Source organism: Planococcus citri, chromosome 2, assembly GCF_950023065.1.
Source record: "Planococcus citri chromosome 2, ihPlaCitr1.1, whole genome shotgun sequence".
Lineage (NCBI taxonomy): Eukaryota > Metazoa > Arthropoda > Insecta > Hemiptera > Pseudococcidae > Planococcus > Planococcus citri.
This window is the reverse complement of record NC_088678.1, coordinates 11,028,584-11,052,829: the sequence shown is the minus strand read 5'-3', so window position 1 is coordinate 11,052,829 and position 24,246 is coordinate 11,028,584. Positions and strand designations below refer to the sequence as shown.

General features: G+C 32.7%; 2 protein-coding genes across 2 annotated transcripts; both read left to right on the top strand.

The window, feature by feature from the left end:
* Window positions 1-3,913: 3,913 nt before the first annotated feature.
* LOC135834603 (uncharacterized) lies at window positions 3,914-15,344 on the top strand. The gene is made up of 5 exons (XM_065348524.1): window positions 3,914-4,198; window positions 4,765-4,834; window positions 12,575-12,660; window positions 13,164-13,329; window positions 14,874-15,344. Exons 1-5 carry the CDS (start codon window positions 4,127-4,129, stop codon window positions 15,014-15,016), a joined length of 537 nt encoding a protein of 178 aa, XP_065204596.1. The 5' UTR covers window positions 3,914-4,126; the 3' UTR covers window positions 15,017-15,344.
* A 2,762-nt stretch (window positions 15,345-18,106) lies between these two features.
* On the top strand, window positions 18,107-22,755 carry LOC135834602 (uncharacterized). Its single transcript, XM_065348523.1, has 5 exons — window positions 18,107-18,571; window positions 18,959-19,034; window positions 20,603-20,691; window positions 21,070-21,319; window positions 22,334-22,755. The coding sequence occupies exons 1-5, from the start codon at window positions 18,503-18,505 to the stop codon at window positions 22,516-22,518; spliced, it is 669 nt and encodes a 222-aa protein (XP_065204595.1). The 5' UTR covers window positions 18,107-18,502; the 3' UTR covers window positions 22,519-22,755.
* The last annotated feature ends 1,491 nt before the right edge of the window (window positions 22,756-24,246 follow it).

Sequence of the window (24,246 nt, the reverse complement as noted above, 5' to 3'; positions counted from 1 at the left end):
CCACGATGGCTCGAGTTAAAAATTACGTATTTTTGGATAAATTTGAAAATGGAATAAAAATTTCACATTTCCCTTTCTGTGGCGTTTTTGTTTGGGGGTAGGAAGGTTTGGATTTTATTATTGATCAATTCCGAGAGTTTTAAAATATTTCAGATTTTGAGGTTAATTTAACAAAATGTTGATTTTTTCAACTTTTTTTAGCTCCAATTTGATTTTTAAAAAGTGACGAAAATTGGAAAATGAACCCTAGCCCACGAATTTTGACTAAATTGTTGTTGAACAATATTAAAAGTGCTAAATTTTGTAGCATTATAGGTTGATTATATTAAAAAATATTTTTTCAGATTTATACCAACACTTTTTTTTGAAAATCCATCGAGCAACGAAGTGTCTTGTCACTAGTTATTCGAAAATTTTGATCATTTTGACCATATTAAAAGCAGGAAAAGATCTTCATCCATGCTTCCAAAAATATCGTCCTACGAGTTTGGCGACCCAACAGAAGAATTTGTGACTATTTTCAGGAAAAACGTTTGAAAAATGCATTAAATAAAAATGGCCAAAATTTTATGCCATGAAGTACATTTTTAAAAAAATGGACAGCTCCTTACTTATTTTTCAAAAAATCAGTACCTAGCTTACAGAACTTACAGGAGAAAATTTTGGATTTGAACCGACACAAAAATATTTTCATAATATGTGCCTAAATCGGTAATCAATAATTTCATTCATTCATTACGAGTACATTCGAGTTTATAGGTGCTGAATTTCATTTCCATCGTATTTACTTACAGCGTTTTTTCGAAAACTGAGAGAACCAAAAATCCGCTGGAGGCTCTAGAACGGTTTGAAAATGTCACCAATCGACTCGAATGGTCGAAAATGGAATGTAAACCAAATTTCGACTCTCTAGGTCGATTAGCTGAAATTTTGATTTTTTTTTTCAAAATTTGGTCTTTTGAATTTTTGAAAAATCACCAAAAATCGAAAAATGAATTTCAGCCCCTTAAATTTAGTCTGGGGGTATATTTTGGGGTTATCTTTCAAGTTTCGATTCGCCTTTGTCTGGATCAAAATTTTCGCGCCAGTTGGGCTACTTTATAGTTGAAATCCGTATGTTTCTCACTTGAGGTCTCGTCTCGTAATTCCTGGATGGAATCGTTGCTAATTGCTATTGCATCACAATTCCATATTCATTATCGTCACTCGTCGGTTGTGCACTCATGTACTTAGTATCTTGGCGTTGGTAAAAAATACTTCACCCCCACTTTCCATTTCGTCATAATTCAGTTATCGCCCATTGGCCATTGCGATTGCCGGATTGCGAAAACAATCGAATAAGTGATCGAAATACATCAACGAGTGATTCGGTATTCGGTTCGAAGTGTTTGTTTAGAATACGGGGTGGCCAAAAGTCGCGCCCCAATTTGAAGAAAAAAATTTAGTACCGTAGCGTGACCGTATTACGTAACGCAACGCAACGCTGGACGCAATATTCATTCCTTCTTGAAAACGATTAGTCCGGCATATGACAGTAGGAGTAATTGCACCCCCCCCCCCCCCCCCCCCGATCCTCCGGGACAACTTTTTTCATAAAGGGGACATCCTAAGGAACATTTTAAAGCAAACTTGCCAAAAAAAAAGTTGGCCTTACTTACAAAATGGCGGCCATTTTGATTGACAGGTCAGCCGAAATCGTAGATTTTGCGTTTTAACATAGGACTTGCACGAACTTTTTCAAACTTTACAAAGGTAGATCGAAAGATCATGCAAAAATTCATCACTTGTCAAAATTTCAAGTGCTAAAGTGCGTTTTTTGATTTTTGGTGAATTTTTGAATATCGAATTTAGGCCAAAAAATGAGGGAAACAATCAAAATTTTACCAAATTGACCAAGAAAGCTGAAATTTGGGATATACCCTATTTTCGACATGCCAAATCGATTGGCAACGGTTTCAACCCGTTTTGAGCAGTTCTGGAGCCTCCAGCAGATTTTTAAAATTCGAAATTCCCACAAAATGTCATCAAAATGGAGTTGGAAAACTGAAATTTACTCTGCAAACTAATTTCAATACGCTACGAAGTCAACTGCAGGAGAATTTCGAGTCGTTTTGGATCCTCCAGCGACCTTTTTGAAAATTCCTGAAGCCTCCAGCAGATTTTTGAAACTAAATTTTCACAAAATTTCATCAAATGGCGATGGAAAGCTGAAATTAACTCTACACTCCAATTTTAACACCCTCTGAAAACGACTTCTGGTGGATTTCGAGTCATTTTAGAGCATCCAACGACTTTTTTGAAAATTACTGGAGCCTCCAGTAGATTTTTGAAAGTTGAAATTTCCCCAAAATATCATCACACTAAGATGTAGAGTCGAAATTCATTCTGCAAACTAATTTCAATACGCTAAGAAGTTGACTGCTGGTGAATTTCAAATCGTTTTGGAGCCTCCAGCCACTTTTTGAAAGGTTGTATGACGTTTTTTTGAAAAATTGAAATTTTCTAAAAGTAGCTGGAAGCTTCAAAACCATTTGAAACCACCATGTAGTCTGCGAAGTAAATTTCAGCTTGCCAACTCCATTTGATAAATTAATGTTGGGGAAATTTCAAGTTTCAAAAATCTACTGGAGTCTCCAGTAATTTTCAAAAAAGTCGCTGGAGGCCCTAAAATTACTTGTGCCCACCTGAAGTCGTCTTCAGAGGGTGTTATAATTGGAGTGTAGAGTAAATTTCAGATTTCCATCTCCATTTGATGTAATTTTGTGAAAATTTAGTTTCAAAAATCTGCTGGAGGATCCAAAACGACTTGAAATCACCAGAAGTCGTTTTCAGAGGGTGTTAAAATTGGAGTGTAGAGTAAATTTCAGCTTTCCATCTCCATTTGATAAATTATTGTTGGGGAAATTTAAAGGTTTCAAAAATCTACTGGAGGCTCCAGTAACTTTCAAAAAAGTCGCTGGAGGCTCTAAAATTACTTGAACCCACCTGAAGTCGTCTTCAGAGCGTGTTAAAATAGGAGTGTAGAGTAAATTCAGCTTTCCAGCATCTCCATTTGATGAAATCTTGTGAAAATTTAAAGATTCAAAAATCTGCTAGAGGCTTCAGGAATTTTCAAAAAGTCGCTAGAGGCTCCAAAACGACTTGAAATTCACCTGCAGTACTTCGTAGCGTATTGAAATTAGTTTTTAGAATAAATTTAAGCTTTATAACTCCAATTTGATGAAATTTTGTAATTTCGAGTTTCAAAAATCTGCTGGAGGCTCCAGAACTGCTCAAAACGGGTTGAAACCGTTTCCAATCGATTTGGCATGTCGAAAATACGGTATATCCCAAATTTCAGCTTTCTTAGTCAATTTGGTAACATTTTGATTTTTCCCTCATTTTTGGCCTAAATTCGATTTTCAAAAATTCACCAAAAATCGAAAAACGCACTTTAGCACTTGAAATTTTGACAAGTGATGAATTTTTGCATGATCTTTCGATCTACTTTTGTAAAGTTTGAAAAAGTTCGTGCAAGTCCTATGTTAAAACGCAAAATCCACGATTTCGGCTGACCTGTCAATCAAAATGGCCGCCATTTTGTAAGTAAGGCCAACTTTTTTTTTTGGCAAGTTTGCTTTAAAATGTTCCTTAGGATGTCCGCCTTAAGAAAAAAGTTGTCCTGGTGGATCGGGGTGCAATTACTCCTATTGTCATATGCCGGACTAGATGTTCTACATGAGATGATAACACACTATGTGGTTGCAAACACCAACCAGTCCGAATAGAACCGAATCGAGCCGATGTAGGACAAAATTATACGCACTCGCGCTCGTTGCATAGCTACGTTCCGCGTACGTGCACGGAAGGGATTCTACCGTTAAGTGGGGCGCGACTTTTGGCCACCCCTATAGAACCTTAGAAGAATTCAACATTTCATGCGCGTGAACATTCTCGATAAATGGCATAGGTAAATGCTAGTTTTAGTTTATACTTTATTTAGTCAGTTTAAAACGGAAAAGGTTGAATTGGAATAGCAGATTGAATTGATTGTTTATTGTTTTCATCAGAAATTGTTTTTTCTCGACACTTGCTCTCTGTCTAATTTTTTTCATATTGAGTTGTGGAGAATTTTCTTTCATTCAAAATGGATTTTAGAAAATTGTGTTGTGACATATCAGCGCGAATGCTCAGTCTGGTTTTACTCTATTATTACCTGGTGAGTAACTAATAAAATTTATAAATTACATATACCTAATGTCATGTGGTGTCAGTTTCATTGCTAGAATACAAATTAAAATACGTATTACTGTAGAGGTACCTTTACGTGATACATGCATATATGCCACCTTCACTATGGCTTTTGGCACTGCAGTAGTTTAAAAAAGTTTGATTTGATTTGTTTCCTTGTTTGGAATCAATGAAAAGGTAAAACTTAGGTAAAACAAAGCAATATTGATTCAATTTTTTTCAAATCTGTTTGATATTTGAATGTAATTTCATTTTCAAGTGATCTGTCTTTTGGATAATTTTTATTGGGGTATGGGACGAAACAGCGAAATCCAATCTATTGTTATGTAATTGTACGATGTTTCGAAACATGTGCCAACTGCCAAATCGTAGTTTTCTATTCAACTTCTACTGTACTGACTTACTCGTACTTTCAAGTAAAGTGATCTTTCAAGATACGAGCAATATCTCAATTTCACATTAAAAAAATGTGCCTGTATTATATGAAATAAGTTGAATCCATTAAGCAAAATTAATTTTTAATTTTTTTAATAGATTGGTTCTGCGTGGGACGCGTTGATGGTTTTGCCCGGCGTAGGCGGTCCTAAGGTCATTAAGTTTTTAAGTAAGTTTTTTTCTGATATGTTTTCATTCCTTATTGATACAAAAAAATTAACCTGAGAAGATATGTTCATTTAATCTTTAAGTAGCTATATATTAAGTACATTTATTAAGGTGGATCTTACTTTGAAAACTCAGATTCTATCGCTCGTGTATCGGTTAATTTTCGCTAAGAAGCAAAAAATCTAGATTTTGAACTCGAAAAATTAATTTTCAAGCCGAAAGAAATTTTTTTATATCGGACAAAACTTCGAGGAAGAATGCAAATCTCGGTTTTTCAATTTTTGGAAATAAAATGTGGGGACAAATGCGAAAAAATCAAAATTTCTCCAAATCAACTTATACCAACCTAAAGCTGAAATTTGGCATGTGTCCCGTTTTCAACTTCCCGAGTTCGTTGGAAACGATTTCGAACTATTCTGAAAAGTTCTGAAGCATCCAGCTAATTTTTAAAAATTGAGATTTCCTCGAATTTTTGATTTTTTTTTTGTTGAATTTGGACTTGCGAAATTCTGTTTAAAAATACGTCCACTGATATCTCATCAACTAGGACTTCTACCTCCCCCCTCCTCCCGCTAATAAAGCCACATAGAAAATTTTTAGAATGTACGGTAGATACTTATGTAGGTACTCGTAAGTACATACGTAAGTACTAAGTAGGTATAATTATGGCCATATTATTTGCTTTTTGTTCCTGAATTTAAACATTCTTTTTATAAAGTGAACATTGAAGAATGATTGTGATCTCTTCTTGGGTGTTCATTTGGAGAGAGAGAGAGGAGATAATGTGGTTCAAAATTTTCAAAAAGTAAACATACCTATGATAGTAAGCCTTAGTTCGCTCTTAAGTAACAACGTTCCATAATGCATTTTAGCAAAGAAAGCACATTTAAGAGGTCGGTTCTTATTTTGTACCACTCTTGGAAATTGTTGCTGTTTCGGGTCTTTAAGAAAAAATAATTCCAAATCAAAGATTAAAAAATTAAATGAAAGAAAATTTAACGTAAAAAATGTTGGGGAAATGGTTTTACATACAGGGGTAATCATTGCTTGGGATTGAGGAACGTTTTTCTTTGTGATACAGACGGCAAATTTGTTTGACGACTTTGGAGGAGAGGGGAATGGTCCATCCCCTTTATTTCGTCCCTGACAGGAATACTCATTGTTAGGTAAGGGGAATGTGGGGGGTCGAGGAAGGGTTTTCTTTTCAAAAGGGGCTATTTGATGAATTATTTGTGACATAGAAATTGACAATTCATGAAAAATTACCACGTGATTTCTACAATTTTGTGGAGGGAAAGGGAGAACTGTACGGGGAGACCAAACCAACACTGCTTGGAGAACATGGGTGACTTTTTTCTAAAAAAAAAAAAAAACTGTAATGTTTTGAAGAATTCTGTCCCAAACATAGTAGTCCGGCATATGACAATAGGAGTAATTGCAACCCCCCCCACCCACCGATCCACCAGGACAACTTTTTTCTTGAAGGGGACATCCTAAGGAACATTTAAAAGCAAACTTGCCAAAAAAAAGTTGGCCTTACTTACAAAATGGCGGCCATTTTGATTGACAGGTCAGCCGAAATTGCAGATTTTGCGTTTTAACATAGGACTTGCACGAACTTTCTCAAACTTTACAAAGGTAGATCGAAAGATCATGCAAAAATTTATCACCTGTCAAAATTTCAAGTGCTAAAGTGCGTTTTTCGATTTTTGGTGAAATTTTGAAAATCGAATTTAGGCCAACAATGAGGGAAAAAATCAAAATTTTACTAAATTTACCAAGAAAGCTGAAATTTGGGATATACCGTATTTTCGACATGCCAAATCGATTGGAAGCGGTTTCAACTCGTTTTGAGCAGTTCTGGAGCCTCCAGCAGATTTTTGAAACTCGAAATTCTCACAATATTCCATCAAATTGGAGTTGTAAAGCTAAAATTTATTCTAAAAACTAATTTCAATACGCTACGAAGTACTGCAGGTGAATTTCAAGTCGTTTTGGATCCTCCAGTGACTTTTTGAAAATTCCTGAAGCCTCCAGCAGATTTTTGAAACTTTGAATTTTTACAAAATTTCATCAAATGGAGATGGAAAGCTGAAATTTACTCTACACTCCAATTTTAACACCCTCTGAAGACGACTTCAGGTGGGTTCAAGTCATTATAGGGCCTCCAGTGACTTTTTTGAAAATTACTGGAGCCTCCAGCAGATTTTTGAAACTTGAAATTTCCCCAACATTAATTTATCAAATGGAGTTGGCAAGTTGAAATTTACTTCGCAGTCTACATGATGGTTTCAAATGGTTTTGAAGCTTCCAGCTACTTTTAGGAAATTTCAATTTTCCAAAAAAAGTCATACAACCTTTCAAAAAGTTGCTGGAGGCTCCAAAACGACTTGAAATTCACCAGCAGTCAACTTCGTAGCGTATTGAAATTAGTTTGCAGAATGAAGTTTTATGAAATTTTGGGGAAATTTCAAGTTTCAAAAATCTACTGGAGGCTCCAGTAATTTTCAAAAAAGTCACTGGAGGCCCTATAATGACTTGAACCCACCTGAAGTCGTCTTCAGAGGGTGTTAAAATTGGAGTGTAGAGTAAATTTCAGCTTTCCATCTCCATTTGATGAAATTTTGTAAAAATTCAAAGTTTCAAAAATCTGCTGGAGGCTTCAGGAATTTTCAAAAAGTCACTGGAGGATCCAAAACGACTTGAAATTCACCTGCAGTACTTCGTAGCGTATTGAAATTAGTTTTTAGAATAAATTTTAGCTTTACAACTCCAATTTGATGGAATATTGTGAGAATTTCGAGTTTCAAAAATCTGCTGGAGGCTCCAGAACTGCTCAAAACGAGTTGAAACCGCTTCCAATCGATTTGGCATGTCGAAAATACGGTATATCCCAAATTTTAGCTTTCTTGGTAAATTTAGTAAAATTTTGATTTTTAGTGTGCGTAGCACACTATTGGTTTCGCTTTGAGAAATGAAATTTCATTGTAACTGAATGTTCTCTTAAGCTATCCAACCATTTTTTGTACCTATTGGACACCATTTGAGAATCATTAAGACGGAGGGTATAGATGTATTTTCATTCAATTCGGATGGGTAATTGCTGAGTAATTGCAATTTTAGTTCATTATTTTAATGCATAAATTCCTAAAAAATGGTAAAGGGGACTTATAAACCACCTGCCGCTCATTGTACCCTGCTATACCCCCAGCCATCATCACTTTATAAACACCTGCGTTGCATTGTACCCTGTTACACCCCCAGTCTGCCAGCTGTGTATTTCAAGTGGGAGTGGCTTGGTGGGGTGTTTCCTTCCAATTTATTTGGTTACCTCTGGCAGTAAAACAAATTGACAGTTCATTTTATGTGAAACCTTTGTGAAGTATACACCATTCTAGTTGGTATCCTATATGGCTTGTGTCTGTTAAGAATAGTGTTACCTATATTGTTCCTGTGTTGATTTAATGGTTGCAGCTTTGCAGTTAAAATAAACAGGTAATTATTACATCATTATTGTTTTTATTATTATCATTTTTTATTTAGTTGAAAATTATAAATGCATTTTTTATTATCTATTTTTTTTTTGAATTTTTATTTTTTTTTTAGACTAGTTCAAATTGAGTTTCTAATCTGGTGTTATTATTTACTTTTTTTTAAAATTTTTGTTTTTGTTTTTTTTAGACTAGTTCAAATTGAGTTTTTAATCTGGTGCTTTTTTAATTCAAATTTTTTTTTTTTGAAATTTTTATTTTTGTTTTTTTCAGGCTAGTTCAAATTCCTAATCTGGTGTTTATTATTCATTTTTTTTTGAAATTTTTGATTTTTGTTTTTTTTGGACTAGTTCAAATTGAGTTTCTAATCTGGTGCTTTTTTAATTCAAATCTATTATTTTTTTTTGAATTTTTTTTTTGTTTTTTTATTTAAATTAAATTGAGTTTCTAATCTGGTGTTATTAATTTTTTTTTTTAATTTTTGTTTTTGTTTTTTTTAGACTAGTTCAAATTGAGTTTCTAATCTGGTGCTTTTTTAATTCAAATCTATTAATTTTTTTTTTTGAAATTTTCATTTTTTTTTTTAGGCTAGTTCAAATTGAGTTTCTAATCTGGTGCTTTTCACCTCAAATTTATTAATTATCTATTATTATTATTTTTTTTAAATTTTCGTTTGTATTTTACACTAGTTCAAATTGAGATTTTAATCTGGTGCTTTTTTAATTCAAATCTATTATATTTTTTTTGAAATTTTGGTTTTTTTGTTTTTTTGTGACTATTTGAAATTTTGAGTTTCTAATCTGGTGCTTTTTTGATTCAAATCCATTATTTTTTTTTGAAATTTTTTTTTTTTCAGGATAGTTCAAATTCAGTTTCTAATCTAGTGCTTACCGAATAGGTTAGAAATTTATCATTTTATTTATTTTTTCTAATTCAAATTTTATTTTTTTAGGCAATTGAGTTTTTAATCTGGTGCTTTTTAAATTCAAATCTAGGTATAATTTTTTTTGAAATTTTCATTTGTTTTTTTCACTTTTTTAATTCAAATCTATTATTTTTTTTTAAATTTTCATTTGTTTTTTTCAGGCTAGTTCAAATTGAGTTTCTAATTGTGGCATAATAATTGAAGCCAATAAGTAGTGGCAAGTCAATATAATAGGTAGTAGCATAATAAAGTCAATATATAGGGACAAATGAAGCCAACAAGTAGTGGCATACCTAATTGAAGCCAATAAGTAGTGGCAATGTAGAGGCAAAATTAAAGTCAATACATAGGGACAAATGAAGCCAACAAGTAGTGGCATACCTAATTGAAGCCAATAAGTAGTGGCAATGTAGAGGCAAAATTAAAGTCAATACATAGGGACAAATGAAGCCAACAAGTAGTGGCATACCTAATTGAAGCCGATAAGTAGTGGCAATGTAGAGGCAAAATTAAAGTTAACACATAGGGACAAATGAAGCCAACAAGTAGTGGCATACCTAATTGAAGCCAATAAGTAGTGGCAATGTAGAGGCAAAATTAAAGTCAATACATAGGGACAAATGAAGCCAACAAGTAGTGGCATACCTAATTGAAGCCAATAAGTAGTGGCAATGTAGAGGCAAAATTAAAGTCAATACATAGGGACAAATGAAGCCAACAAGTAGTGGCATACCTAATTGAAGCCGATAAGTAGTGGCAATGTAGAGGCAAAATTAAAGTTAACACATAGGGACAAATGAAGCCAACAAGTAGTGGCATACCTAATTGAAGCCAATAAGTAGTGGCAATATAGAGGCAAAATTAAAGTCAATACATGAGCACAAATGAAGCCAAAAAAAAATGAAGGGCAAAAAAATGTACTTTAATAAAGAAAACTGAAAAAAACCCAAACTGAAAACCAAAATAAATTCTATCAGTTTAGGTTTCGGTTTTACTCACACTGCTTCATTATTTTTGTTATGGTTTTTTACGGTTTTTAAAAAAACCTATGAAATTTCGGTTTTTGTTTTCAGTTAGGATTTGAAAATGGCTAAAATTATGGATCTTGTTCGGATTTCGGTTACAGTTTTTGTTTTTTTGCGGTTACGGTTAGCACCCCTGTATGCATCGGTGAAATATTCTTTGAATTGGTATATTATGTTGATGAAAAATAAACAAACTTTTTCGAAATTATAACATCAAATTTGATATTTATTAAGCAGAGATTATACTTTTTTTTTTGAAACAGTTAAACAGGTAAAAGAATTTACAGATAAAATAATTACAACTATTAATTTTCAGAAAAATGAAGAAATCCTGCTGTACCTACATGGTACGTGGCGTATGGATGACGCCCTCCGTGAGTGGGAGTATTCCCCATCATCCAACCTGTATTAAAAGTGAAGTTAAAAACTTGAAAAAAAAATTAGTTATTAAAATTGGGGAAAAAAAAGAGCTGGAGAATATTTTCATGTTTATGGCACTCAAGTAAACTGTTTTCTTCATGAACATTATTATATTAACAATACAAAATAAATAAAAGAAATATGGTAATTTTTTTTTTAAATTGATTGGCAAAAACTCTCTTGTAATCAGCGAATAGCTGATGGCTTGTTTTGCTATAAATTCCAAAAAACCTCATTTTCTTTAAAAATTATTGTTCAAAAATCTTATTATTTTCTGTTTTTTGCTAAAATTTAATTCTTATACTGAAGAATGAAGATGAAATTATTGTTCCTAGTACTAGCTTCTTTGCTAATATTTTTAAATAAATTTTTGTTTGTGTTTAGAATACAAAGGTTGTTTTTTTCTGTTTATAATTTTTGTTTTTCATATTTTATTTAGTTTTCACAAATAATATATGTATTTACTTTTGTTTACATTTAGCATTAAATAATTATTCTCAGTTTTGTTTTCACATCTTATTCAGTGTTTACAAGTACCAATATGATTATTTTTTGTAAACTATCAGTTAAAACTGTACAACTGTACACAGCTACGCACACTTTGCAGCTAAGCTGTGCTTAGCTGTCTAGTTTCCCTCATTTTTGGTCTAAATTCAATTTTCAAAAATTCACCAAAAATCGAAAAACGCACTTTAGCACTTGAAATTTTGACAGGTGATAAATTTTTGCATGATCTTTCGATCTACCTTTGTAAAGTTTGAGAAAGTTCGTGCAAGTCCTATGTTAAAACGCAAAATCTGCAATTTCGGCTGACCTGTCAATCAAAATGGCCGCCATTTTGTGAGTAAAGCCAACTTTTTTTTTGGCAAGTTTGCTTCAAAATGTTCCTTAGGATGTCCCCTTTAGGAAAAAAGTTGTCTCGGAGGATCGGTGGGGGGAGGGGGGTGCAATTACTCCTATTGTCATATGCCGGACTATAGAAGATTTTTTAATTTGAAAAATCATTTTTTTTTTTTAAATAGAAGCTTCCTGCTACTATTTAGGTACCTATTTTTTTTTCAAATTCGAGGCGAAATCCAAAAAAATAAAAATAAAATGAATAAAAAAAATGAAATAAAGCTAATTATTTTTTTCATCACATCCCTGGGGGCCATTCCATGCCAAATCGGCGGATTTTTGCACGAGGGGTCTTCAATTTTTTTCAAAATCAGATAAGAAAAATGTCGGTCCAATTTTTTGATATGTTATTCTACATCAAAAGCACTAAAACTGAGAATTTTTTCAGAATTTTTACTCGCGGACATCGTGGTTATATAAAAGTGTTTAAACCGGTTTTTTCTGGTTTTTGAAACTGGCAACACTGATTTTGGCATCATTTGTCACATTTGTCGAGTACCCTCTCAAAGTACTACAATTTGAAAAAAAAAGTTCAAAATTCTATACCACGTACAACCGGAGCAATTTGCCCCTGAAATTTCCTATTTTAGGTCATTTTGAGAACTTTGAAGCCCCACAGCTCCGCCCAAAAAAAAAAATCGAAAAAATGTCCGGTTTGCGTCATTCGTCAGCGTTTTATGACCTCTACACATGATCTGATTTTGAAAAAAATCGAAGATCCCCCTTGCAAAAATCCGCCGATTTGGCATGGAATGACCCTATAACAACTTTAATGAATGGAAATACTCGTATTAAAAAATCAGGATGAAAACCAAACTTCAAAATAAGAACCACCTTTTTTTTACCTTCGTATCTGTATACTTAATACCCAAATTAAGGGCCATTCATACATTTATGTATACTTCGTACCTATATCTATTGAAGTACCTGTATGTACTCGTACATTGGTACTTATAATGTAATTGATTTTTGTTTACGTCTAGGCGAAAATTATCTTCTTTACCCGTATCTGCTTCTATCGATAATAGGAGGATTGATTTTCTTGGCAACCATTGTATCCATTACTAAAGTAAGTTTATCATGACTCGGTATCCGCTTCTGATTTGAACAAGAATGTGATTTATGGAAAGAGCTTGATTTTTCTGCATTAAGTAAATCTGACGAGAAACAGTTTTTGAGCTAACTATCAACTCCTTATTCAAAATCGAATCCCACCATTTAGTTAAGTACAGTAAAGTTATTCCAGAGCTTCCTAACTTCAGAACTGGTTTTACTCATTTTCAGTGGCATCATTCAATATTTTAAAAAATCAGGAAATTCTCCATTTTTACATTTTTAAAATGTCACAAAAGTCGAAACGTCAATTTAGGCAGAAGGTATTCTGTTTATGGAGGTTTTAAATCATTTTCATGTTCAAATCGATTGCAGACACTTCGAGAGATTCTCTTTGATATAAATAAATAAGAAAACTTTGCTCCCAACAGCTGATGTGCTTTTAAATAGTTTCACTTTCAACTGAAACAATTTGTTGTTAGATATTCTTTTCATATTTATTCGCGCGTATATTTTCAGAAAACACCCTCTAATTCTTTGTTGATCGCGACCATGTCAGTTTTAATCCTGAGAGTGATCTATGCCGTTTATCTGATGATGCTATATTTGAATGATTCTTCTGAGGATTATGTTCACGGGGAGGTGGCGAAGAAAGCGCAGAAACTCTCTTTGGTGTGTAACATCGGTAAGTTATCTTCAATACCTCTACTAGAGATGTCATATCGATATAAAAAAAAATTATTGATAATCGATATAAAAATTCCATATCAATACATATCAAAAGGAACAAAAGATGGATAAAAACCCGGTTTTTTCTTGAAAAAACACCTTTTTTAAAAAAAAAACACAATTTTTTAGAAAAAAATTAAAAAAATTTTTTTTTAGAAAAAAGTGATCAATTTTCAATCAAATTTTGGTTGAACCAAGCCAACCATAATACCAAAGTCAGTCGTCAGTATTGTCAGATTTCCTATGTAGGTGTACGAAAATTTTTCAAAAAGTTTCTCTATATAGATAATCCCAACATAAAAATCAAACATAGGTACCTATTACTTCAAAAACTCTTGAAGCCAAAGTCCAAAATTTTGAGAAATAATAATAAATGAATTTCTGCATGTGACAATTGCAATGTTGGAGTGGAATGGTTTTCAAATCAAGAAAAATTTTGGTCATGTATGAAGAGATTTAAGGTGGGATTTTTGTTTCAAAGTCGTTCTATGAAAAATAAGTACCTATTATTTTTTGTAAAAATGAGATTCTATAAAAATGTTCAAAAATTTTCACAGAAAGCTGAGATACAAATATAAAAATTCAAAGAATCTATGATGTGAAAGCTGACTCACTGGGGACAAATTCTCATTTTTATACTACCTAAATGATATTTTTCATAGAACGACCTTGAAATTCAATTTCCAGAATAATTTTTTTTTTCAAATAAAAATCCCCACTGTCAATTTCTTCATTTTTGACAAATAATTTTTTTGATTTGAAAATTAATGTCACTCTCGCATTTATAATTGTTACAATTTTGTGCAGAAAATCAGTTTTGCTTTTTTCTCAAAATTTTGAATGTTAGCTTCATTAGTTTTTGACGTAATATATTATTCAAAATTTTCTGATTTTTATGCTTGTACTCGTATTTACGTAATAGAGGAACTTTTCGGAAAGTTTTAGTGTCCTTACATCGAAAATTTATTTTGGAAATCGGGATGGAAAAAATGCTCATTTTGAGCATTTCCTCAAATTCCAAAATGGAATTTTGAGTAAACACCCCAACTTTTAAAAAAATCTGCTCAACGAAGGCCTTACCTACTCCTTCCCATAATAACGAATTTTTTCAATTTTCATCCGTCAGATTCTTCTCGGGTCTCGAAGGCTTAATCAGAATGCATAAAATGAATGTATGTCAGAATTAAAAAACTAGTACATAGAAGTCTCCTATGAAAATTACATTATTATGATACAGTTTTGAGCAAAAAATAAACTCGAAAATCGATAAAAAATTACCTACTTTTCTTTAATCATACACAATATTGTTCCCATACCTACCCACCCACCTACTATTTTTATTTCTTTTTTAGACAGAGAGGAACTCAAAATAGGTACCTATTAAGCTTCTGTTGAAAGACTTTCGTCAAAAATATAAATAGGCACATTTTAAATGATACACTAATAAAGTAGGTACCTATTAGTACCAACCTAATAATCGACGTTGGTTTTCATTTTCAGCCTTTACTCTGTATGCAGTCTATGTTTTCTACAGCTACAGGGCTGAGATTAAAAAAAATATTGCGAATGATGTGCCACTTAATGGAGAAAGCAATCCTGAAGAAGGTTACAGTCGTGTAGTTCCACCTTATGCTTCGAAGTAGGTATGACACCCAACGTCCACAGTACTCCGTCAATGTCTAACTTAAAAAATGATCTTCCACTTTTTACAATAAAGTGACGAATCGATTTATACATGTTTGGAAGCGTTTAATTTTGTAAAATTATACCTAATTGTAAGTTGATTATTTACTCGTTTTTTTTTTTTTTAGTTTTTTAAAACATTTTTATAAAAAGAAATACATTAAGTATTTTCATTAATGATCTTCCACTTTTTATCACCTAATTGTAAGTTGATTATTTGCTCGCTTTTTTTATTTTTAAATTCATCTTTATGAAAAAAAATACATAATTATATTTTCTCGAATCATAGTGAATTTATTAATTTGCATTTATCGCCGGTTTTAATTCATCAATTGAAGTAACAATGTCAAAAAGTACACTCAGTTTTCCATTCGCACTTTCGCAGCTCACTGGAGTGATGCTTATTCTGATTCGATTGCTCGAAATTGCATTTGAAATGAAAAATCATGACCGCTCGATTTAACAATTCAGTATTTTTGGATAAAATTAAAATTGGAAACAAGTCAAATTTTAAAATTCAACTTTTCCCCTTTTGTGGCGGTTTTTTGAGAAGGGGGAGGGGAAGGGATTTGAATTTTATTGTTGATTGATTCCGGGAGTTTAAAAAAAAATATGTCAGATTTTGAGGTTAATTGAACGGAATTTTGATTTTTTCAATTTTTTTTAGCTCCAATTTTATTTTTAAAAAGTGACAAAAATTGAAAGATAAACCCTAGCTCACGAGTTTTGGCTAAAATGTTGTTGAACAATATTAAAAGCGCTCAATTTTGTAGCACTGTAGGTTGACAGATTTTAAAATATTTTTTCGGATTTATACCAACACTTTTTTTTTGTAATTTTACGAGTGATAGGTATTTAGTTGTAGTGTAAGGTATCGGTACTTGAAAATCCATCGAGCGACGAAGTGTCTTGTCACTCGTTTTTCGAAATTTTTGGATATTTGACCATATTAAAAGCAAGAATAGATCTTCATCCGTGCTCCCAAAAATACCGTCCTCCGAGGTTGGTGACCCCAACAAAACAAAGATAAATCAAAAGATCATGCAAAAATTCATCACCTGTCAAAATTTCAAGTGCTAAAGTGCGTTTTTCGATTTTTGGTGAATTTTTGAAAATCGATTTTAGGCCAAAAATGAGGGAAAAAATCAAAATTTTACCAAATTGAGCGAGAAAGCTGAAATTTGGGATATACCCTATTTTCGACATGCCAAATCGATTGGAAACGGTTTCAACTCGTTTTGAGCAGTTCTGGAGCCTCCAGTAGATTTTTGAAACTCGAAATTCCCACAAAATTCCATCAAATTGGAGTTGTAAAGCTAAAATTTATTCTAAAAACTAATTTCAATACGCTACGAAATACTGCAAGTGAATTTCAAGTCGTTTTGGATCCTCCAGCGACTTTTTGAAAATTCCTGAAGCCTCCAGCAGATTTTTGAAACTTTAAATTTTCACAAAATTTCACCAAATGGAGATGGAAAGCTGAAATTTACTCTACACTCCAATTTTAACACCCTCTGAAAACGACTTCTGGTGGATTTCAAGTCATTTTTGACCCTCTAACTGCTTTTTTGAAAATTACTGGAGCCTCCAGTAGATTTTTGAAACTTGAAATTTCCCCAAAATTTCATCAAACTAAGATGGAAAGTCGAAATTCATTCAGCAAACTAATTTCAATACACTACGAAGTTGACTGCTGGTGAATTTCAAGTCGTTTTGGAGCCTCCAGCAACTTTTTGAAAGGTTGCATGATGTTTTTTTGGGAAATTGAGATTTCCTAAAAATAGCTGGAAGCTTCAAAACCATTTGAAACCACCATGTAGTCTGCGAAGTGCGAAGTAAATTTCAGCTTGCCAACTCTATTTGATAAATTAATGTTGGGGAAATTTCAAGTTTCAAAAATGTACTGGAGGCTCCAGTAATTTTCAAAAAAGTCGCTGGAGGCCCTAACATGGCTTGATAAACCACCAGAAGTCGTCTTCAGAGGGTGTTAAAATTGGAGTGCACAGTACATTTCAGCTTTACATCTCCATTTGATGAAATTTTGTGAAAATTTAAAGTTTCAAAAATGTGCTGGAGGCTTCAGGAATTTTCAAAAAGTCGCTGGAGGCTCCAAAACGACTTGAAATTTACCTGCAGTACTTCGTAGCGTATTGAAATTAGTTCTTAGAATACATTTTAGCTTTACAACTCCAATTTGATGGAATTTTGTGGGAATTTCGAGTTTCAAAAATCTGCTGGAGGCTCCAGGACTGCTCAAAACGGGTTGAAACCGTTTCCAATCGACTTGGCATGTCGAAAATAGGGTATATCCCAAATTTTAGCTTTCTCGGTCAATTTGGTAAAATTTTGATTTTTTCCCTCATTTTTGGCCTAAATTCGATTTTTAAAAATTCACCAAAAATCGAAAAACGCTCTTTAGCACTTGAAATTTTGACAGGTGATAAATTTTTTCATGATCTTTCGATTTACCTTTGTAAAGTTTGAAAAAGTTCGTGCAAGTCCTATGTTAAAACGCAAAATCTGCGATTTCGGCTGACCTGTCAATTAAAATGGCCGCCATTTTGTATGTAAGGGCAACTTTTTTTTTGGCAAGTTTGCTCTAAAATATTCCTTAGGATGTCCCCTTTAAGAAAAAAGTTGTACCGGTTGATCGGCGGGTGGGGGGGGGGGGTGCAATTACTCCTATTGTCATATGCCGGACTACTACATTCGAGTTCATAAGTGCTGAATTTCATTTCCATCGTATTTACATACTTACAGCGTTTTTCGAAAACTGAGAGAACTAAAAATCCGCTGGAGGCTCCAGATCGGTTTGAAAACGTCACCAATCGACTCGAATGGTCGAAAATGGAATGTAAACCAAATTTCGACGTTTCTTGGTCGATTTGCTGAAATTTTGATTTTTTCTAATTTTGGTCCAAACTTTAATTTCTAAAAAATCGCCAAAAATCGAAAAATGAATTTCAGCCTCTTAAATTTTGTCTGGCGGTATAATTTGGGGTTATCTTTCAAGTTTCGATTCGCCTTTCTCTGGCTCAAAATTTTCGCGCCAGTGCCAGTCGCTCGAGGTCTCGTCTCGTAATTCCTGGAAGTCGAATCGTTGCTATTGCATCACATGACAATTCCATATTCATAATCGTCATTCGTCGGTTCAGTCGGTTGTGCGCTCATGACTCATGTATAGTATCGTGGTCTTGGAGTCTTGGCGAGTCTTGGTAAAAAATGCTTTACCCCCACTTTCCATTTCGTCTTTCAGTGATTCGGTATTCGGTTCGTTGTGTTTAACAGAACAGACGAACAGACGGAAAAAGTTGAATTTGGATAGCAGATTGAATTGATTGTTTTCATCAGAAATTGTTTTTTCTCAACACTTGGTCTTCGTCTCACCATCTGTAGCGTCTTAAGTTTTCGCATATTCAGTCGTGGAAAATCTACTTTCATTCAAAATGGTTTTAAAAAAAGTGTGTTGTACATCATTGCGAATGGGCAGTCTGGTTTTACTCTATATTCACCTGGTAAGTAACTAATAAATTCATTAATCACATGTCATGTGGTGAATTAGTTTTATTGCTGGAATAAAATAAAAATACGCACCTACCGTACCTTTACATGCATGCAAACTTCACTATGGCTTTTGGCACTACAGCATGTTCAAAAAAGGTTGATAAGTATTTGATTTGTTTCTTTGCTTGGAATTAATTCAAAGGTGAAACAATGCAATAGTGGTTGAATTTTTTTCAATTCTGTTTGATATTTGAATGTTACTATTTCGAAATGATCTGTCTTTCGGGTGCTTTGGGAGGAGACGAAACAGCGAAATCCAATCTATTGTTATGTAGTGTGTTATGGAATGAGTTGAATCCAATCCATTAAAATACGTAAATACTTTATTTGTTGAATAGATCAACTGTGTTTGCAGCAGCGTGTTGTCTGTTTTGGTGTCCGCTGTGGGCAATCCTACTGTCGATAAGTTCATAAGTAAGTTTTTTCTCATATGTTTTCCTTTTCATTCCTTATTGACTAAATGAAATGAGCGTAGTTAGCAGTAGGTAAATAAAGTAGATTATATCAATTTAATATCTAGATAGCTATTATTATAAAAGTATTCAGGTGGCTCTTATTTTGAAAACCTCACGTTTAATCCGTTCATTTTCAGCCAAGAAGTGATAAAATCTTGATTTAAGTTGAACTCGAAAAATGATTTGTAATTTTAAAACCAGAAGAACATTTTTTATAGGTAGGTACTAGATAAAGCTAAATCGAAAAATGAATCGAAAAATACACCACCAGCAAAATTTTGGGGTGCTAAAGTAACTAAAGAGTATTTTTTGATGTTTGGTGAATTTTCGGAAATCAAATGTGGCCAGTGGGACCAAATGTGAATAAATTAAAATTTTACCAAATGGACCTACAAAACTGAAATTTGGCTTGTGTCCTGTTTTCGACTTCCTCACTTCCATTCTGAAAAGTTTTGAAGCATTCAGCTAATTTTTTAAAATTGAAATTTTCATCAATTTTACCCAATGAAGAATGAAGGTGAAAGGGGAGTCCCAGGTAAGATAGGTAGCTAAAATGCCACTGTTCACGAATTTGGGAAATTATGATGAATAATCATTGCCCATTGGGTACCTCCAAATAAAATTTTCGAGAAGAAAGTCCAATCCCCTTTCTGAGGCGATTTATTCAGATTTTGATTGAAAACGCCAATTATTTCGGACTTGTGAAATTCTGTTTAAAAACACGTACTCAAAATTTTAGAATTTGAAAGATTTTTTTGTTTTTTATAAATTCCAAACTTGAAAAAAAAAAACTGGCTCGAACAAACTGAGGGCAGAAGCTTTCGAAAATTCGAATTTTGAATTTTGATAGGTGATACAGCTTTGTTTGTCTTTTTTTTTTTTTATACATACATATGTAAAGAGTTTAATGTTTTTGGTTTCAAAAATTTAGAATTTGAATAATTGTTTTTTATATATTATGTATGTTTAGAAAGCTTTCAAAAATTTGTAAAAGGGCTATTTATAGAATTCTGAAATTAACACAGAAATTGGAAATTTTTGAAAAATTACCATGGATAACTACCTATTTTTTCAGCTTTGTGGGTGGGGGAAGAACTGTTCAGGGAGACTAGACCAGCACTGCGTGGAGAAAATGGGTGATTTTTTTTCCTAAAAAAAAATGTAATGTTTTGAAGAATTTCTATTGCAAAAATGGAAGATTTTTCAATTGTATGTGTACTTTGCTGACTTTTCTTCCATTTTAGGAGACTCTTGCTACAATTTTTTTTTAGATTCGAATGGAAATTCAAAATAAGAAAAAAGAACTTTCTCCTGATAATGTCCAAGAACTTTAAAGAGTGGAAACATAGAAAAATCAGGCTATAAACTAAACTTCAAATTAAGAACCATCTTAATACTTTTTCTTCGTTGATAACTTATACCCAAATTAAGGGCCATTCGTACAAATGTATACTCGTATAATTGTTGAAGTACCTGTATGTAGATTGGTATACTTATACTACCTAATTGATTTTTGTTTACGCCCAGGTGAAAATGCTGCATTGTTTTACTCGGATTTGTTTCTATCGATAGTAGGAGGATTGATTATCTTGGCAACCATCGTATCTATTACTAAAGTAAGTTAATCATGACTCGGTGCAAGAGGCATTCATAAAGTTTTTAAAATCAAAATTACAGCAGTCCAAATTAATTGTTTGAATTTTGGCAGATTTCTCGAAATCCAAAGCTAACGATAATATCAACATTCAACTCTTTCCAAAAATCTCCACTTTATCACAACAAACCACGTGCACTTTCTCTAAAAATAGTATTTTCGTTCAAGTTGATTGTGATTGAAGACACTTTGAGTTTGAGTGATCGCTGAGACATAAGAGAATACCTAAGAAAACTTGGCTCCCAATCAGCTGATATGCTCTTAATAATTACGTTTCATTTTAAACTTCGAAAATTTGTTGCTTGGTATTTCCTTAATATTTATGTGCGTATATTTTCAGAAAACACCCTCCAATTCTTTGTTGATCGCGACCATGTCATTTTTAATCCTGGGAGTGATCTATTGCGTTTATGCGATGGTACTAGTCAATTTGAACGATCCTTTTAAGAAACTTTACCAAGAGATTGTGTACGAGAATGCGCAGACACTCATAGAGAATCCGAAGGGTCGAGAAAGATATGTGAAATATATGGATGGATTGTATGGATCGGTTCTGTCTTCTATCTACCTCTCTCTGTTGTGTGAAATTGGTAAGTTATCTTCAGTAACTATTTCATTTTATCTGTTGGTAGGTGGTTTTTATTTCACTTCAAAAAAAAAAATATATAACTTTTCCAATTCCTCAAAATATGTACCTAGCTACCTACCTGTTCATAGTCGGCAGGTGTGAATAAAAGCTTGACATATAATCATTAACCCTTTAAGACCCGAGAAGAATCTAATCTGACATATAAAAATGGAAACATTTCATTATATCGGAAATAGTATAAAATTTCGTTAAGCAGATTTCCAAAAAAAAATTGAGGTTTACTCAGAATTTCATTTGGAAAGAGGAATTTCTCAAAATTGGCATTTTTTCTATCCAGATTTCTAAATAAATTCTTGATGTGGAGGGTACGAAATAATTCCGAAAAGTTTCTCAAGGTAATAAATTAAAATATTACATCAAAAATTCTTGAAATCTAAAATTTTGAGAAAAAATAAAAAATGTTTTTCTGCACAAGTTGTGACAATTACAAATGTGCGAGTGACATGATTTTCATATCCAAAAAAATGTTTGGTCAAAAATAAAGAGATTGGTGGTGAGGATTTTCAATTGAAAAAAATTATATATCTTGAAAATTGAGTTTCAAGATGATTTCATGAAAAATACGAGTATCATTTTTTGTAACAATGTGATTCTATAAATTTTGAAAAATTTTCACATAAAGCAGAGTTATAAAAATTCAAATAATCTATACCAATGGGAAAAATCACTCACTGAGGTCAAATTTAATTTTGGAATTTTGGGTCGATACATTTTAGCCAATCTTGATGTATGTAATACCTAGATTTGTTTTTTTTTTTGAAGAGAGGAAAATTCAAAATATCAAGCCTCAATCTACACCAATAATGTTCTTAACTTCAGTCCAAAACGTTCGTCACAAATATAAATTGGCACATTTAATAATTGATACATTGATGAACTACGAGTACATAGTAATGTGTACCTAATAGTACATTACCTATCGACCAACCTAATCGACATTTGTTTTCAATTTCAGCTTTCATTCTCTATTCAGTTCTGGTTTTCTACAGCTATATGGTTGAGATAAAAGAAAATATTGCAAACGATGTGCGATTTGGAAAAAACAATTCTGAAGAAGGTTACAGTCGTGTAGCTCCACCTTATACTTCGCAGTATGACACCCAACTGACCCAACGTCCCCAGTACTCCGTCAATGTCTAACTTAAAAAGTGATCGTCCACTTTTTACAAAAAAGTGACAAATCGATTTATGTTTGGAAGCGTTTAATTTTGTAAAATTATACCTAATTGTAAGTAAGTTGATTAATGATTATTTACTCGTTTTTTTTTAATTTTTAAAAACATTTTTATGAAAAGAAATCCATAGGTATAAGTACTTTCATTAATGATCTTCCACTTTTTATAATAAAGTGATGAATTGATTTATATTTATACAGTTCGGAAGTATATTTTAATTTTGTAACATTACACCTAATTGTAAGTTGATTATTTGCTCGCTTTTTTTATTTTTTAATTCATTTTTTATGAAAATAGTACATAATTATATTTTCTCGAATCATAGTGAATTTATTAATTTGCATTTTTATCGCCAGTTTTAATTCATCAACTGAAGTAACAATGTCAAAAAGTACACTCAGTTTTCCATTCGCAGCTTGCTGGAGTGATGCTTATTGTGATTCGATTACTCGAAATTGCATTTGAAATGAAAAATCATGACCGCTCGATTCAACAATTCTGTATTTTTGGATAAAATTGAAACTGGAAAAAAGTCAAATTTTAAAATTTTACTTTTCCCCTTCTGTAGAGGTTTTTTGAGAAGGGGAGGGGGAGGGATTTGAATTTTATTTTTGATTGATTCCGTGAGTTAAAAAAAAAAAAACATGTCAGATTTTGAGGTTAATTGAACGGAATTTTGATTTTTTCAATTTTTTTTTTAGTTCCAATTTGATTTTTAAAAAGTGACGAAAATCGGAAAATGAACCCTAGCCCATGAATTTTGACTAAAATGTTGTTGAACAATATTAAAAGTGCTAATTTTTGTAGCTTTGTAAGTTGATAGATTTTAAAATATTTTTTCGGATTTATACCAACACTTTTTTTTTGTTGTAATTTTACGAGTGATAGGTATCTAGTTGGAGTGGGTCTTGTCACTCGTCATTCGAAATGTTTTGTTATTTTGATGATATTAGTCCGGCATATAACGATAGGAGTAATTGCAACCCCCCCCCGCCGATCCTCCGGGACAACTTTTTTCTTAAAGGGGACACATTTTAAAGCAAACTTGTCCAAAAAAAAGCTGGCCTTACTTACAAAAGGGTGGCCATTTTGATTGACAGGTCAGCCGAAATCGCAGATCTCGCGTTTCAACATAGGACTTGCACGAAATTTTTCAAACTTTACAAAGGTAGATCGAAAGATCATGCAAAAATTTATCAGCTGTCAAAATTTCAAGTGCTAAAGTGCGTTTTTCGATTTTTGGTGAATTTTTAAAAATCGAATTTAGGCCAAAAATGAGGGAAAAAATCAAAATTTTACCAAGTTGACCAAGACAGCTGAAATTTTGGATATACCCTATTTTCAACATGCCAAATCGATTGGAAACGGTTTCAATCCGTTTTGAGCAGTTCTGGAGCCTCCAGCAGATTTTTGAAACTCGAAATTCCCACAAAATTCCATCAAATTGGAGTTGTAAAGCTAAAATTTATTCTAAGAACTAATTTCAATACGCTACGAAGTACTGCAGGTGAATTTCAAGTCGTTTTGGAGCATCCAGCAACTTTTTGAAAATTCCTGATGCCTCCAGCAGATTTTTGTAACTTTACATTTTGTGAAATGGAGATGGAAAGCTGAAATTTACTCTACACTCCAATTTTAACACCCTCTGAAAACGACTTCTGGTGGATTTCAAGTCATTTTAGACCCTCTAACT

What these genes read in the sequence shown, in the direction of transcription:
- LOC135834603 (XM_065348524.1), top strand. Translation starts at nt 4,127, where the DNA reads ATGGATTTTAGAAAATTGTGTTGTGACATATCAGCGCGAATGCTCAGT. An exon ending in TAAGGTCATTAAGTTTTTAA is followed by an intron (nt 4,835 to 12,574) that starts GTAAGTTTTTTT and finishes GTTTACGTCTAG; the next exon opens with GCGAAAATTATCTTCTTTAC. An exon ending in CCATTGTATCCATTACTAAA is followed by an intron (nt 12,661 to 13,163) that starts GTAAGTTTATCA and finishes GTATATTTTCAG; the next exon opens with AAAACACCCTCTAATTCTTT.
- LOC135834602 (XM_065348523.1), top strand. Translation starts at nt 18,503, where the DNA reads ATGGTTTTAAAAAAAGTGTGTTGTACATCATTGCGAATGGGCAGTCTG. An exon ending in TTTTACTCTATATTCACCTG is followed by an intron (nt 18,572 to 18,958) that starts GTAAGTAACTAA and finishes TTTGTTGAATAG; the next exon opens with ATCAACTGTGTTTGCAGCAG. An exon ending in CCATCGTATCTATTACTAAA is followed by an intron (nt 20,692 to 21,069) that starts GTAAGTTAATCA and finishes GTATATTTTCAG; the next exon opens with AAAACACCCTCCAATTCTTT.